The sequence below is a fragment of the Astatotilapia calliptera genome, chromosome 8 (genome assembly GCF_900246225.1).
Source record: "Astatotilapia calliptera chromosome 8, fAstCal1.2, whole genome shotgun sequence".
NCBI classification, from domain to species: domain Eukaryota; kingdom Metazoa; phylum Chordata; class Actinopteri; order Cichliformes; family Cichlidae; genus Astatotilapia; species Astatotilapia calliptera.
In genome coordinates, this window is record NC_039309.1 from 13,395,455 (window position 1) to 13,408,235 (window position 12,781).

The window sequence follows — 12,781 nt, forward strand, 5'->3', positions numbered from 1 at the left end:
AGAAAGATCATTTCCAAAATAAATGATAAAAATGTATCTGTTTTTATGATTTCAATCAGCAAAGTATAACAGATCATTTTTCACATGGCAGCACCTCAACTCATTTAGGTGTAGACATGGTCAAGTCAACCTGTTGACATTAAAAAACAAATATCGAAATATTAGAGAAAAGTGACTTAAGTAACTCTGAATGTCCTTTTACATGGTTGGTGGTGCCACGTGGCTGGTCTGAGTATTTGAGTATTTCCTGGGGTGTTCTAACATAACCATCTCTATGGTGTACAGACAACGGTCAGAAAAAACAGAAAATCGTTCATTTAGTTCTCAGGACTGAAATACCAGAGGTCAAAGGAGAATGCCCAGACTGCTTTAAGCTGGCAGTAAGGCTACAGTCACTTAAATATTCACTGATTACAACCAAGGTATGGAGTAGAGTGTATCTGAGTGCACAACGCTGTGAAATAAGCCTAAGCAGCAGAAGAAACTGGAAACTGAGGCTACAGTTCACACAGGCTCACCATAATTGGAGAATAGAAAATTGGAAAAGCATTGCCTGGTCTGATAAGTGTCCAATTCTGCTGCAACATATGATATATATCAATATAATAGGGTTTGAATTTGGCATAAACGACATTGCTCATGGTGGTATAATGGTGTGGGGGATATTCTTTGTCACACCTTGGGACCCTTAGTACACACTAAGCATCGTTTAAAAACATCACAACATACCTGAGTATTGCTGCTGATCATGCCCATCATATTATAACCACAGTGTATCCATCTTATAATGCTGCTTTCAACAGGATAACCTGCCATATCAGAAAGTTCAAATCATCTCAAAGCGGTTTTTTTGAACATGAAAATGAGTTCACTGTCCCCAAATTTCAAGGTTTTGGAATGTGGTTTCACATCATCATCACCTGTGTGATGTTTTCATGTCAATATGGACCCAAACCTCTGAGCAATGCTTTTAGCATCTTGTTGAATCTATGCTATTAAGAATTAAAACAGTTCTGAAGACAAAAGGTGGTCCCAGCCTGTACTAACTCTAATAAAGTGACCAGTGAGTGTATATAGCCATGTTTGCTATAATTCTGCAAGAAACAAAATTACATTTCCGTACTAAAAGATACTTCTAAATGTAATTATTTTTAACATGACTGGGGCAAGCCATAGTGTTGATCCAAAACCTTATTTTGAAAGTATTTCCTCTTTCCTGATTAACCTCTGAAAAAGCAAACGTGTGTAGTAAACGAAAAGTAGGTCAGAAAATAAAGTTTAAACACAATTATACTTGACATATTTTTCCTTTTATATTATAAAAGTTCACGCAATAACTTATTTGAAAGGTCATTTGTCATTTTAAACTTGTTAATGCATTTCATATTTAGAATAGTTGTGGTTGTGTTCTGTAGAATGAAATCACAACAAAAAAAGGAAAGTGGTATGTTTCTAATAAAAGACTATATCCTTACAGGAAGCAGAAAACTGAAATCACACAAATAGTAAACAGCGAAATAAAATACCTCTCAGTCACTGCATGACAGTCATTGAAGTGTAAATATTGCACATGTTGATTTTGCTATAACTCAAGAAATACACTCTTCTGTCACACTGTGTACCTGGATGAATTTCTGAAGGGGAAAAAATGACATTTAATGACAATCCATAAAGGCCCAAACTGATAATACCACATACTAAGATACAACCAACAACTGGAAATAAAACACAAAAGAAAAAGAAAAGAAAACACATGACATTTTTATATATAGTTTTTTTGTGTAAAGGAATCTAAAAGTTCTGTTGCTTTGCACATTTCTCTTTCAAATCTTTTAAAGCAGACTATCTTTTTAATATTGTTTTATCAAACAGAACAGCTTACCTTTAAAGAACCAAAAGGTCAGTCCACTTTCTTGTCTCGCAATTTGGTGTCTCAGATACCATAATCCATTTCATTAAGGAGTTTTGCCTCCAACAAACCAATAAATGTCACTTGGACAGAAGCATCCATTGTAAGCAATGGGTGATGCAGAGGATACAAACATGTCAGAACTCCATCTGTAGCCAAACTCAATGCTACAGTTAGGTACAGATGATCGGTATGTACAGTCTCAAGCTTGTCAACTTCATTAAAAGGGGTCATATAGTTCTGAACATTACGAGAATGAGCTTTCTCTGCAGTAGCATCGAACACAGAGTACAATGGCAGCCACAATACTAAGATGCAACAAAAGCCATCTGCGTTTCCTTCAAACGTTAATAATAACGATGATAACCTTGCATGTCGTGTTTTACGGATGCTCAGAGATTTGAAAGGAACATTTCCATGCTGATTAGGTGAGTCATCATCATCATAATAAAACATTGCTACAGTAATGTTCAGGTAAAAGATTTGTTCCACGGTTAACGTGGAGAAATGTACCCTCATTCCCGGCACACAAGGAGGTATCTAGTATGCTCTTTGAAATTTGACGACGGAGCACCAAATGTAGCACATCAAGGGGGCAGCCATATGTTACGTCTTTAGAATTAATTTAGATTCTTTTTGTGTCTCTGTGGGGATACAGTCAAATCCTGCCCTCTAAATCTGTTGGACAGGTTGCAGATTTACATTGACTATATATTTTTTTTTTAATTATATTTATGACCAGAAATAATAACATAAGGTTGAGAAATAATAGAGAAATGGCTGCAGTTTAGACAATCCAAGTTACAAAAAAATCAATACATATGTTCAAGGCATACTTGAAAAATGCCTTAGCTTGCTAGCATTAGAAGATGTTCCTTTCACAGATATAACAATGTGAGAGCCGATTCTGGATTTTGTCTAGCAGCATCACTCTTATTATCATCACTGTTACTATCAATACTTCATTTTATGCCTTCTTCCAGAACGCATGAGCTCATTGCTAATGGCAAAATCCTTCTTTTGAATAGAAAATACCTCATATACAATGTGTAGCTTTGAGGGACACACACACACACACATCCCAGCAAAATTAGACCTTCATTACAGTCAACACTGATTTTCCATTGTCTGGAATAACTGGTTACTTGTCCAGTTTGCGCTCAATTGCAACAAACATTACTTTTCCTTAATTGTCTGTTCACATTTCAAACTTTGTCAGCACAAGAGCAGAAGAATTACCATGGGCGAAGACTAATTTTTGACAAACCCGCCTTCATTAAAGGATTAGATCATGAAAACATTCATCTTCCAAAACCAGAAGTGTAGCCCATCCACAGGCAAGTCGCTAAAAGCCTGTCTGACCGCGTTAACAGGACAGACAGTACGTGTCATTACCAGGGTGACTAATGGCTAAACCACTAACCATACATTCAATCCAGGTTTTAGCACAGAGAACGGCACAATGTCTCACTCTTAACCTGCGTGGTTGCCATATTGACCCGATACAACCCAATATATGATTGATTTATTTCACACGTAATGATACATGGCTAGACAACTGTACACATTATATCAAACTAACAAAAATAAAGAAATACATAGTTGAAACGCAAGAAGCGTAAATGGCATTTAACATATGAAAGTTACACTTTAAAAATGTGGATCTTACAATTGTCATACAACCAGACATTATTATTATTAATATACTGTACATTTCCTTTCATTCCAATCTTCTTAAGATGGATGTTCACTCCCTTCTTGAAAGCTGCTGCAGATAGATGTCGACTCATCCTTATGACAGCATTTCATGGCATGATTATGGTAACCACGAGCAAGGAGATCATATCAAATTCCAGTCTAAAAGCAAATATCTGGCTACTGATCTGATTCAAATAACACATTGTCAACACTTTAATTTACCCTTACAGGTCATTGCATTGGATTACCTGTTCGTGTTTGTTTTTACCATTAATTGATGCTGGCATTTAAGTATCAGAATTGTCAATTCAAATACCAAGAAGCTGGCTTTTACAAAATACATAATACACTTTCAGAACACAAAAGTTTGTAATGATTATTACTGAAACAACAGACAAAAGTTTGTCAAACAGAGATCTGCATTTACTGTAATACAACCTAAATGGACTTTATGCCACAAAGCCAATTCAAAGATTCACAATGAGTGTTGCAATTGAGCCCTTATGTTTCTGAGAAGTAGCCAAACTTAAAACATATCATAACAAACCTCAACTATCGCCGCCCCTGATTATTCACAAAGAAACAAACTATACCAGCTTATACATCCACCCCAAAATATGTCTGCATCAGAGTCTGCAATGATACATATTTAGATGAAAATATATTTATATAATTTGTGGATTTTTCACAGTAGTTTGCACTGTACCCTTTTGTCCATCTATTTATGCCTACATAATTTTCACCTTGAGGGAGTCTTTTGAGTCACTAGAGAGAGAATGTGGCTCGTGGTTTTTTGAGGAAGAAAAATGTCTCTTGGATTTTATTCTGCAATATCTCTGATCTTCAGTGTGGCAAGTGCTGTGCGTGTCTTTCAACTCTGCTGGCCAACAACGGTTTGGGGACTGATTACTCTGAAAGGCTATTTTTTTTTTTCCTATGAGGACACAGCTTGTAGAAACTGCAAAAAACATTTGCTTTGGCACAGATTTACATTGTAGCAATGTCCATTCCTTGATCTCCATGGCCATGATCGTTACTACAAACACAAGTGGGCCATTGTGGTAATCCTTGGCTCAGTACACTGTCACAGATAAGTCTATGTGTTTGTGTATTGCCGTTTCAGTCTATCCTCTTTCCTAGTGTAATGTCAGTGCACTCTAGTGTCTAATCATTCTGCGCATAAACCCAAGATCAATCCCCTCTCTGTCGTCAACTCTCTCTCACTCACTCTCACTCAATACTCTCACTTTTGCTGTTAGATTTGAGTCTCTTGTACATTTTCCTTCGAACTCCCCTTGAAAAGAAGAGGTTCCATTTGTGGATTCTGGCTTTGGCCCATGAAACCCTTGATCGATCCATGTAAGCCCATGGTAGGCATAGGCAGAGACATGGGGAGTGGTGGGGACATCGAACTGGGGATGGTGTTGGTGCCGTTGCCTGATGAGGTGAGCAAGTTGGATGTTGAGATCGGGACAGAGGTACAGGAGATAGGAATATCTTGACCTTGCTGGCTCTTGTTACTCAGGATCCCTCCTGGCCCCATCCCTTCAGTGCCAATACTAAGACCCATCACATTGTTGTTAAAATGATGTGTCTTGTAGTAATGGTTTAGCGTATCGGTACGACCAATGTTGGGAAGGTTGACTATTTCTGGATGATGTATCCGTAGGGTTCCTTCTCCACCTGTTCCAGAATTCATTGTCGAACCACCTGAGATGCCACTTCCTGCTCCGGCTCCGATCTCATCCTCTACATTCACAATTTCAATGGCTCTGGCTGGGCCGTGGTGCTTGTGTAGCTGGTGTTGCTTACGGAGTTTATAGAAGACCACCAACATTACTGCTGCCATGAAAGTAATGGCCACAAAGCAACCAATGATGATCTTAGTTGTTTTCATTACATCATCCAGGCCTGGAATGTTAGTTACATGTTCTGGGGGCTCAGTCACTGTATTTTCAGGAGCTCTATTGATTCGTGGAGACAGTGAGGAGAGAGAAGAGAGAGAAGGCGTTATAGTAACACCAGGTTGGTGGACAGTAGGATTAGGAAAATCTATGAAGGTCTCGTTAATATACTGTCTTGCAGACTCCTCCTCGTCTGTTCTTGGCTCTAGTGTTTCCACAGTGACGGTGGTGAAATAGCTGTAGGTGTTGCTGGGGTCCGAAGCAGATACATTGAGAACGGCGGATGCAGTGGTATTTCCAGCAGAGTTGGTTACCATGCAAGTGTACTGTCCTGTGTCTTGCATGGTCACATTTGTGAAGTTCAGTGTTCCGTCATGGAGCACTGAGATCCTAACTCGGTATGATCCGTGGGTCATCAGCGTGCCATTTGGAGTGAACCAGTTCACGGAGGTCATTGACGTTCCAGTACGACATTTCAGCTCAGCAGCCATGCCTTCAGTGACATTGAGGTCAGTGGGTGGCTCAACAATCACTGGGGCATAGCAGGTAAAGTGGCTCTGGTCTAGTTCTCCAATGTACTTGCCCTTTAGACCTGGGGGTGCGTGGCAGCGAGCACAACAAGTGGTGTTGCTGGGAACTGTTTCTTTCAGCCACCAGCTGAGCCAGAGAACGTCACAGTTACAAACCCAAGGGTTATGGTTTAGATGTACCCTCTCCAACTGGTGCAGAGGGGTGAAGAGGTCATGAGGCAGGGAATGCAGGGAATTGTGAGAGAGGTTCAGCTCCTCCAAGTTTTTGAGATCATCAAAGGCATTGCGTTCAATGACTGACACTCTGGAGTGCATTAGCCACAGCTTGCGAAGTGAAACTAGACCCTGGAAGGATCCAGGCCGGACTATCCCGAGCTGGTTCCCTGATAGCTCCAACTCCTCTAGTCGCACTAATGGGGTGAGGTTAGGTATGTCCTTCAAGCCACACATGCCAAGATTCAAGAAGCGCAAGTTTATCAGACCTTCAAAGGCAGCCTCTGAGATGAAATCCAGCTTCCTGAGTTCCCCTAGGTCAAGACGCCGTAAAGAGGGAACACGATGAAAGGCAAACGCCGGCAGCGTCTCGATTGGGTTGTTTCTTAGCCATAGTTCCCTTAGCTTGCTTAGATACTCAAAAGCTTGGGATGGCACCACTGTAAGACGGTTGTCAAAAAGCTCCAGTGTATTGAGGTTAGGAAGACCATTAAAAGCTCCCACCTCAATCTGTCGGATGTGGTTCTTTGAGAGCTGGAGGATTTCCAAATGTCGCAGATGCTTAAATGTATCAGACTTGATCACCTAGTGTGGAAACAAATAAAAGGGAGGCATATTGTAGCAAAATTAAACATAATGCTCTCAAGGTATCTATCTTTAAAGTCTTAATGTGTTTTCCATTTGTGGATGAAACCAAAATTACCTGAATTGAGTTCTCTTGTAGATTGAGGTATCTTGTGTTCTCTGAAATACTGTCAGGGATTTGATCTAAACTCCTCCTTGTACAGATGACACGGCTTGCCTGATTGGAGCAGATACAGGGGGAGGGGCACGGGGGTGCTGCCTCTGTCAGCTGAGGTCCATGGTTGTGAAACCACAACAAAAGTTGGACCAACCAGAGGAGGGGGAAAGGGGTACCTGGACTGGTCACCATGACAACACGCATGGCAACTGAGTCATGACCTACCCCTATTGCTAAGAAGTTGATAGGTCACCTCCAATCAAGCGACTTCAGGTGCTTATCTTGATGTTCATATTTAACGCTCTGATTCTCTTTTGCTCCTTCAAGCAGCCACTTAAAAACTGAGGAAAAAAGTGCAATGCTATATTAAAGACTTTATCAATAATAGATTCTTACTTTGCTTTTGCTCATAGTTCCTTGGTAATCAAATACTTGGGCTTTCTCAATTTTTCATTTTTCTTCCCATGACAATTATTAGAAGAGAAATCAAATTTAGGGGAGGATTTGCTTGTGAAAGTGTTGTCACGATGGAGACTGTTGGTTCTCCCTGTAAGGGAAGAGACAAAAGAAGAGAGAGGAAGGAGGTCAAGTGAGTGCACAGTGCAGAAAGATTTACTTTACAAGCCTAGCACACACATGCGACTATTTGCAGAACTGAACTGAAAATCTCTAAATATCACCAATATCTCCTCTGGAATAATGGTACAATTTTCTATTCTAAAGACATGTCTATCAACCACTGAGTCAGCTGCCATTTAGGTTTAAACCTAACATCAGGGTCATGGTCTGAAATGGACACAAAATTCTAAAACTGCAAGTTGGGTCACAGGTGCTGCAGCATCCACTTTATGATACTGGCATTCTTCAAGCCAAATACGCACTGACAGAGGTAGACTCTCACATTCCCAAAGAATGCAAAGTGGTTGTATGCAGTTACAAGTCCATGTGGCCCTAAGGTTAATGCAGAAATTCATGCAATCCATCATGAATCAGCAGCACAGCATTACAAATGAGGTAACAAATGATGCCTGCATGCAGTAGTTTAGAAATTAAGACATGAAGGAATGATTATTGACTCTTGACATTTTACTGCAATGCACATGCGGTGCCCAATATGCCACGCTAAATCGGACAAGATTCCCCCAACAACTAAAACTGATGAACCAGACATGAATATGACAACTGGATTATACAGAAAGAGGAAAAAATGGTGCAAAATAAGCCTTTCTGTTTGTTTTGGAGGGGGGGGGGGGGGGGGGGGGGGGGGGGGTTGAATTCCTGAATGTGCATTGTGTTTTTCAAAAGCCTTGTTTTTGGTTAATCGAGTGTCACACACACACATCTTGCAACAGAAATGGCTGCGAGCATCAGCAGACTCACTAAATTTAGAAATGCTTGGGCTGTTCCCCTTATAATGATTAGAAAGAGAAAGTGCTCATTGTTTTCTCAAGCACATAATTCTCGTCACTATGACTCTGGCAGTCACAAGTCTGTCATGTCTGAGAACAAATGATAAAAGATCCTTGTTTCCTGACACTAATATAAACACAATGTCACCTCTATCGATATGGCATTTAAAATAACTCTTGGATGCATTTTAAAAAATAAAAGAATCTCTTATTAATGTAATAAACTGTTTATTCTTTCTTTTTTTATGAAACAGCTCCATGGCAGTCCTTAGCATCTCCTCTCCTATGCAGCGACGATGCATGCGCCTAGAAACACTGTTGCTGTGGCAACCTGCTCACTCACCATCTTGTGTTTTTACTGTCCAGTGCCCTATTCCACATTACTGTGTTTAGCTGAGCTTGATCAACATTTTGTGTCCAAAATGGATAAACAGCGCCTTTGCTGTCTAAATCAAAATGCATTTAACTCAAAGCTTATAGTGTATGCTTGCAGTATTTGCTATTATAACACACTCGGTAAGAAAAGCCAAAGCTGAATTTTGGAATTCTGTTCATAGGAGATAGAACAGGGATTGAACTTTGGCCTTCAGCATAACAACAGCAGGAACAAATCTGCAACGAATCTTAATGGTCAAGGTCTGAGGATCAGGTCAACATTGGTTTTCATCTAAAACATACTTCGAAGAAGTTAAAGCAGCTATTAAGAAAGCTCGTAAGGGAATGTACGCTAAAAATAGACTTTTTTCAGATGCTTTGCACATCCCACTGACTCTCTCGCCCTGTCTCATTCTCTCTCTTCGACACATGCCCACATCCAGATCTACGACCATCGTAACTGTAACTGACACAAAGAAATGACAGCACATACGTACATCCCAGATAAGCTAATGAATGTAGACGTGTGAATACAAATAAACCTAAATATTACAGTAAGCAGCTCCTTTGCACCAGTCCTCATTATGGTGCTCTTTACACTGTTGTCCTTCCTTGAAGAGTCTCCCACTCATCCCCATCTCACAGCTAATTATGCATTTCAATAATCTGACTGGCTCTCTTAGACATCAGAATTGTATCTGATTCAGAGTAGAGGTCTGATAGTTGCAATGATTCATGAAAGCATCAAAGCAAAACATCATTAATATTCAGCCGGCCAAAGAAGTACCAGTGTTTCATACGCTGCTACTTCATTAAAAACACACAGCGATGGTGGTGCTATGCCTTTCTTTCCTCCCTTTTTTTTCCTTTTAAATTGAGCGGTGTACAAAGTATCATATAAACACAGCTGGATGGAAAGTATTTCCAAATTCCTCCAGCCACTTTCATGACACTTGAAGTCTAGAAAGAAATGTAAGCTAATGGTGAAGTTTTGGCCCCACACACAGCCTTTTGTTAAAACAAACTTGCTTCCTTCATTGCATCACTGAGGGAAAGATGCATTCCCCTTGAATTAAAAACCAGCTGGCCCTTGTAATCAATAAGTTGTTTAATGCAGCATTTTTTCCCTTAAGTACAGTTAAGCACTTGAGCTGCATTTGTTCGTTGCATTACATGGGAAATGTCACTAAATGAGGTGGTGCAACCAGTCAGCGGAGAGCACCACATTGTATTGTAAAGAGCTGTATTGTGGGAGAGACCTTGAACCTGCAAACATGCCTGTTGACTTCACCTGCCATCTTTAAGTTCTTGACAAAAGGAGAGCTCGAGAGCTACAAAATACACTGCGATGGTCTTTATTTCTAGAATCTTGGCCCATCTGATCCTGTCGCAGTTGGCCTTCTTTCTGATCTTTGTGCAAAATGTGTTTTCAAGGGCTTCTTGACATAGCTGAAACACTGGCCACATTAAATTCTTCAAGCCAATTTCACTTAAATGAATCTCTCTCTCTCTCTCTCTTTGTTTTTTTTTTTTGTATGTTTTTTTTTTTTATTTTAGCCCTTTGTGTTCGTGTCAAAAGCAGATTGCAACGATGTAGATATTGATTATTCGATCAGGCCTGAGAGATCGCTCACTCGTTAAAAGACAAATTAGCTAAAAGCTGCTGACCAACTGCTACAAACCAATCACATCATCGCGAGTGCCTGATTGTATCAATGTCTTCCACTCCACAACTGTCATTAAGGTTTATGAAGAGGCCAAAAAACAGAAAAATGGAGAAAAAAAATTGTGGTGCTGTTGTTTTCAATATAAACTGAGGCTGTGGGTTGCTTTTTTGAATACAAGCCCCAATTAGACCTCATGTATTTACAGATGCTCAAGATGAACACAAAGCGACACAGGTGCAGCAGGGCCAAGATCATCTACTGTAACTATGACAACACCAGATTGATTCAGGACGTGGGAATTGGGGTAGGATGGATGGGACGTATTTCACCAGTATGGATACATCAACCACTGTTAGAGAGAGGGAGAGAGAGGGAAGAAAAAGACAAGCTCGTAGCAAACGTCTTCAGACTTTTAACAATTGCAAGTTGTTGTATTTTTTTTCTTCTTCCCCCTATTTTTCTTATTTTTTTCCATCACATCTCAAAAACCCATAACTTGCCCATGTTTTTCTACCCTGCAGTCGCAACCTCTGATCTGCAATCTCTCCTCATCATATAGCCTGTAGCATAATATCTCCTACAATTGAACAGAATGGCCTTATTCATCTATGCAGCTGCGCTCACTACGGCGCACCTTCTCGGGAACGCAATTGAAATTCTGAATAGGCCTAATTCTGCACATGCTGCATTACAAAATGGCTTGCATCCATCCTCTCTTCGGCGGCAATAACAACACGACTGCACGCAAAATAACCTTTAGGTTCATTGCTGACTGGGAAATATCACCTGTGTAGATGTGCAATACATAGGTTTGCGTGTAGAAGCGATTCCTTTTAATGCAACTAGCACAGATTTATTCCACTGGCATCGACGTGGACTGTGTGCTCATGTTAATTATTTGCTTAAATTGTTATGCATCTCAGCTTTTTGCCACACTCAATTTCTTGTCCCCTCCTTTGGCATCTCATGACTGTTTTCAGCATCACTCTCGATTAGGTAACAAATGTAATAATTACACCAGCCATTTCACTCCCTTCTACCTGTACAGCCAAAATAGCCTACCTTAATGTTTCGGCGTCTGCGGCGTGAGGTCGATGTTTTCTCTCCCCCTCTCCGATCGTCAGTTTCCCAACCTCGCTATCAGTCTCTCCTCTTTTTTTTTCCTGCTCTTCCCTAAATTGATTCGCTTGTTTCCACGGCTGTGAGCTGGCTCTTGTTCTTGTAGGCTAGATCCGCAGCGCCAACGCAACGCGGGGGGCTACAGTGATGGCAGGTTAAAGATGAACACAATCCACACACACGCGTGCGCGCGGAAAAAAACAGAGATCGGCTTCGGGATCGCCGAGGAAAAAAATGGTGTTATAATTATGGCACGGAGGAACGAGGTCGGGGACGAGTGCATCGATGCGCCTTATCATCCTTGGAGAGGAACGCAGGTAGCAAACGCGACGGCGCCCGCTGGGCAGAGCAGTTTGCGTCCAGCATAAGCGGCTCTTTACGCACATTCCGTATGTTTCAGTCTGAATCCGACTAAGACAGCATTAGGAGAAGAGACGAAGGAGCACCGACCCGTGGATGTGGCTGCGTTTCTTTGGGTGTATTAAAGTGAACGTTCAGAGCCGGATTCCAAAATGAGAGATATTTCACGTGTTTGCTTTCCGCGTGTTTTGTGTCTCACATCCCCCGGTGAAACTTAAGCTCTGGGCTTGTTATGAGTAGCAGTGTAGTCACATATTTATTAATATGACTCAGCAGCACTGTATGATCGGGAGGGTAACCTGAGTCAGTTCGTTTCTCCCTATCAAGTGAGATTTTGAGCATTTATTATTATTATTATTTTATTATTATTTTATGGGCACTTTCTTTTAAAAGCCACCAAATATTAACAGAAATAAACCTTTCTGATTCACTCAAAGAGTTTTGTAGACTCTGTAATGTTCCCGTAGCTAGCAAGAGCATTTGTTTTTGTAAGATTATATCTAGCAAATCAATGAGGCCTGCTTTCTGCAGACTGTGCATATGAGTGTTTACTCCAAGCCTTCCCACCCTCTTGAAAGGCTTCTGTATTGGACTTGTTAGATTTAAGCTGTAAATAAGGAAGCCACCAGCACTATTACTTCCTGTCAGCACCCAAACATGTAGAACACATACACTGCAGGCCTGTGAAGATCCTGACCGTGAATTAAACCATACATCTGAGCCTTGCAAATGTAGACGTGAAATATTTTGTTAAGGTTTTCAATTCATGTAATGTAATTAGTGAATTGAGAACAGTATGACCAAGTAAGTGGCCAGTTAAAGAGATGTTAGCTCACAAGTGATTTCCCTCCATTG

General features: G+C 40.6%; 1 protein-coding gene across 1 annotated transcript; it reads right to left on the reverse strand.

Moving 5' to 3' along the window:
• Window positions 1-1,291: 1,291 nt before the first annotated feature.
• Window positions 1,292-12,149, reverse strand: lrrc4bb (leucine rich repeat containing 4Bb). Its single transcript, XM_026178708.1, has 3 exons — window positions 11,510-12,149; window positions 6,958-7,543; window positions 1,292-6,839 (listed from the first exon to the last, which is right to left on the reverse strand). Exons 2-3 carry the CDS (start codon window positions 7,198-7,200, stop codon window positions 4,863-4,865), a joined length of 2,220 nt encoding a protein of 739 aa, XP_026034493.1. The 5' UTR covers window positions 7,201-7,543; window positions 11,510-12,149; the 3' UTR covers window positions 1,292-4,862.
• Between the last annotated feature and the right edge of the window lie 632 nt (window positions 12,150-12,781).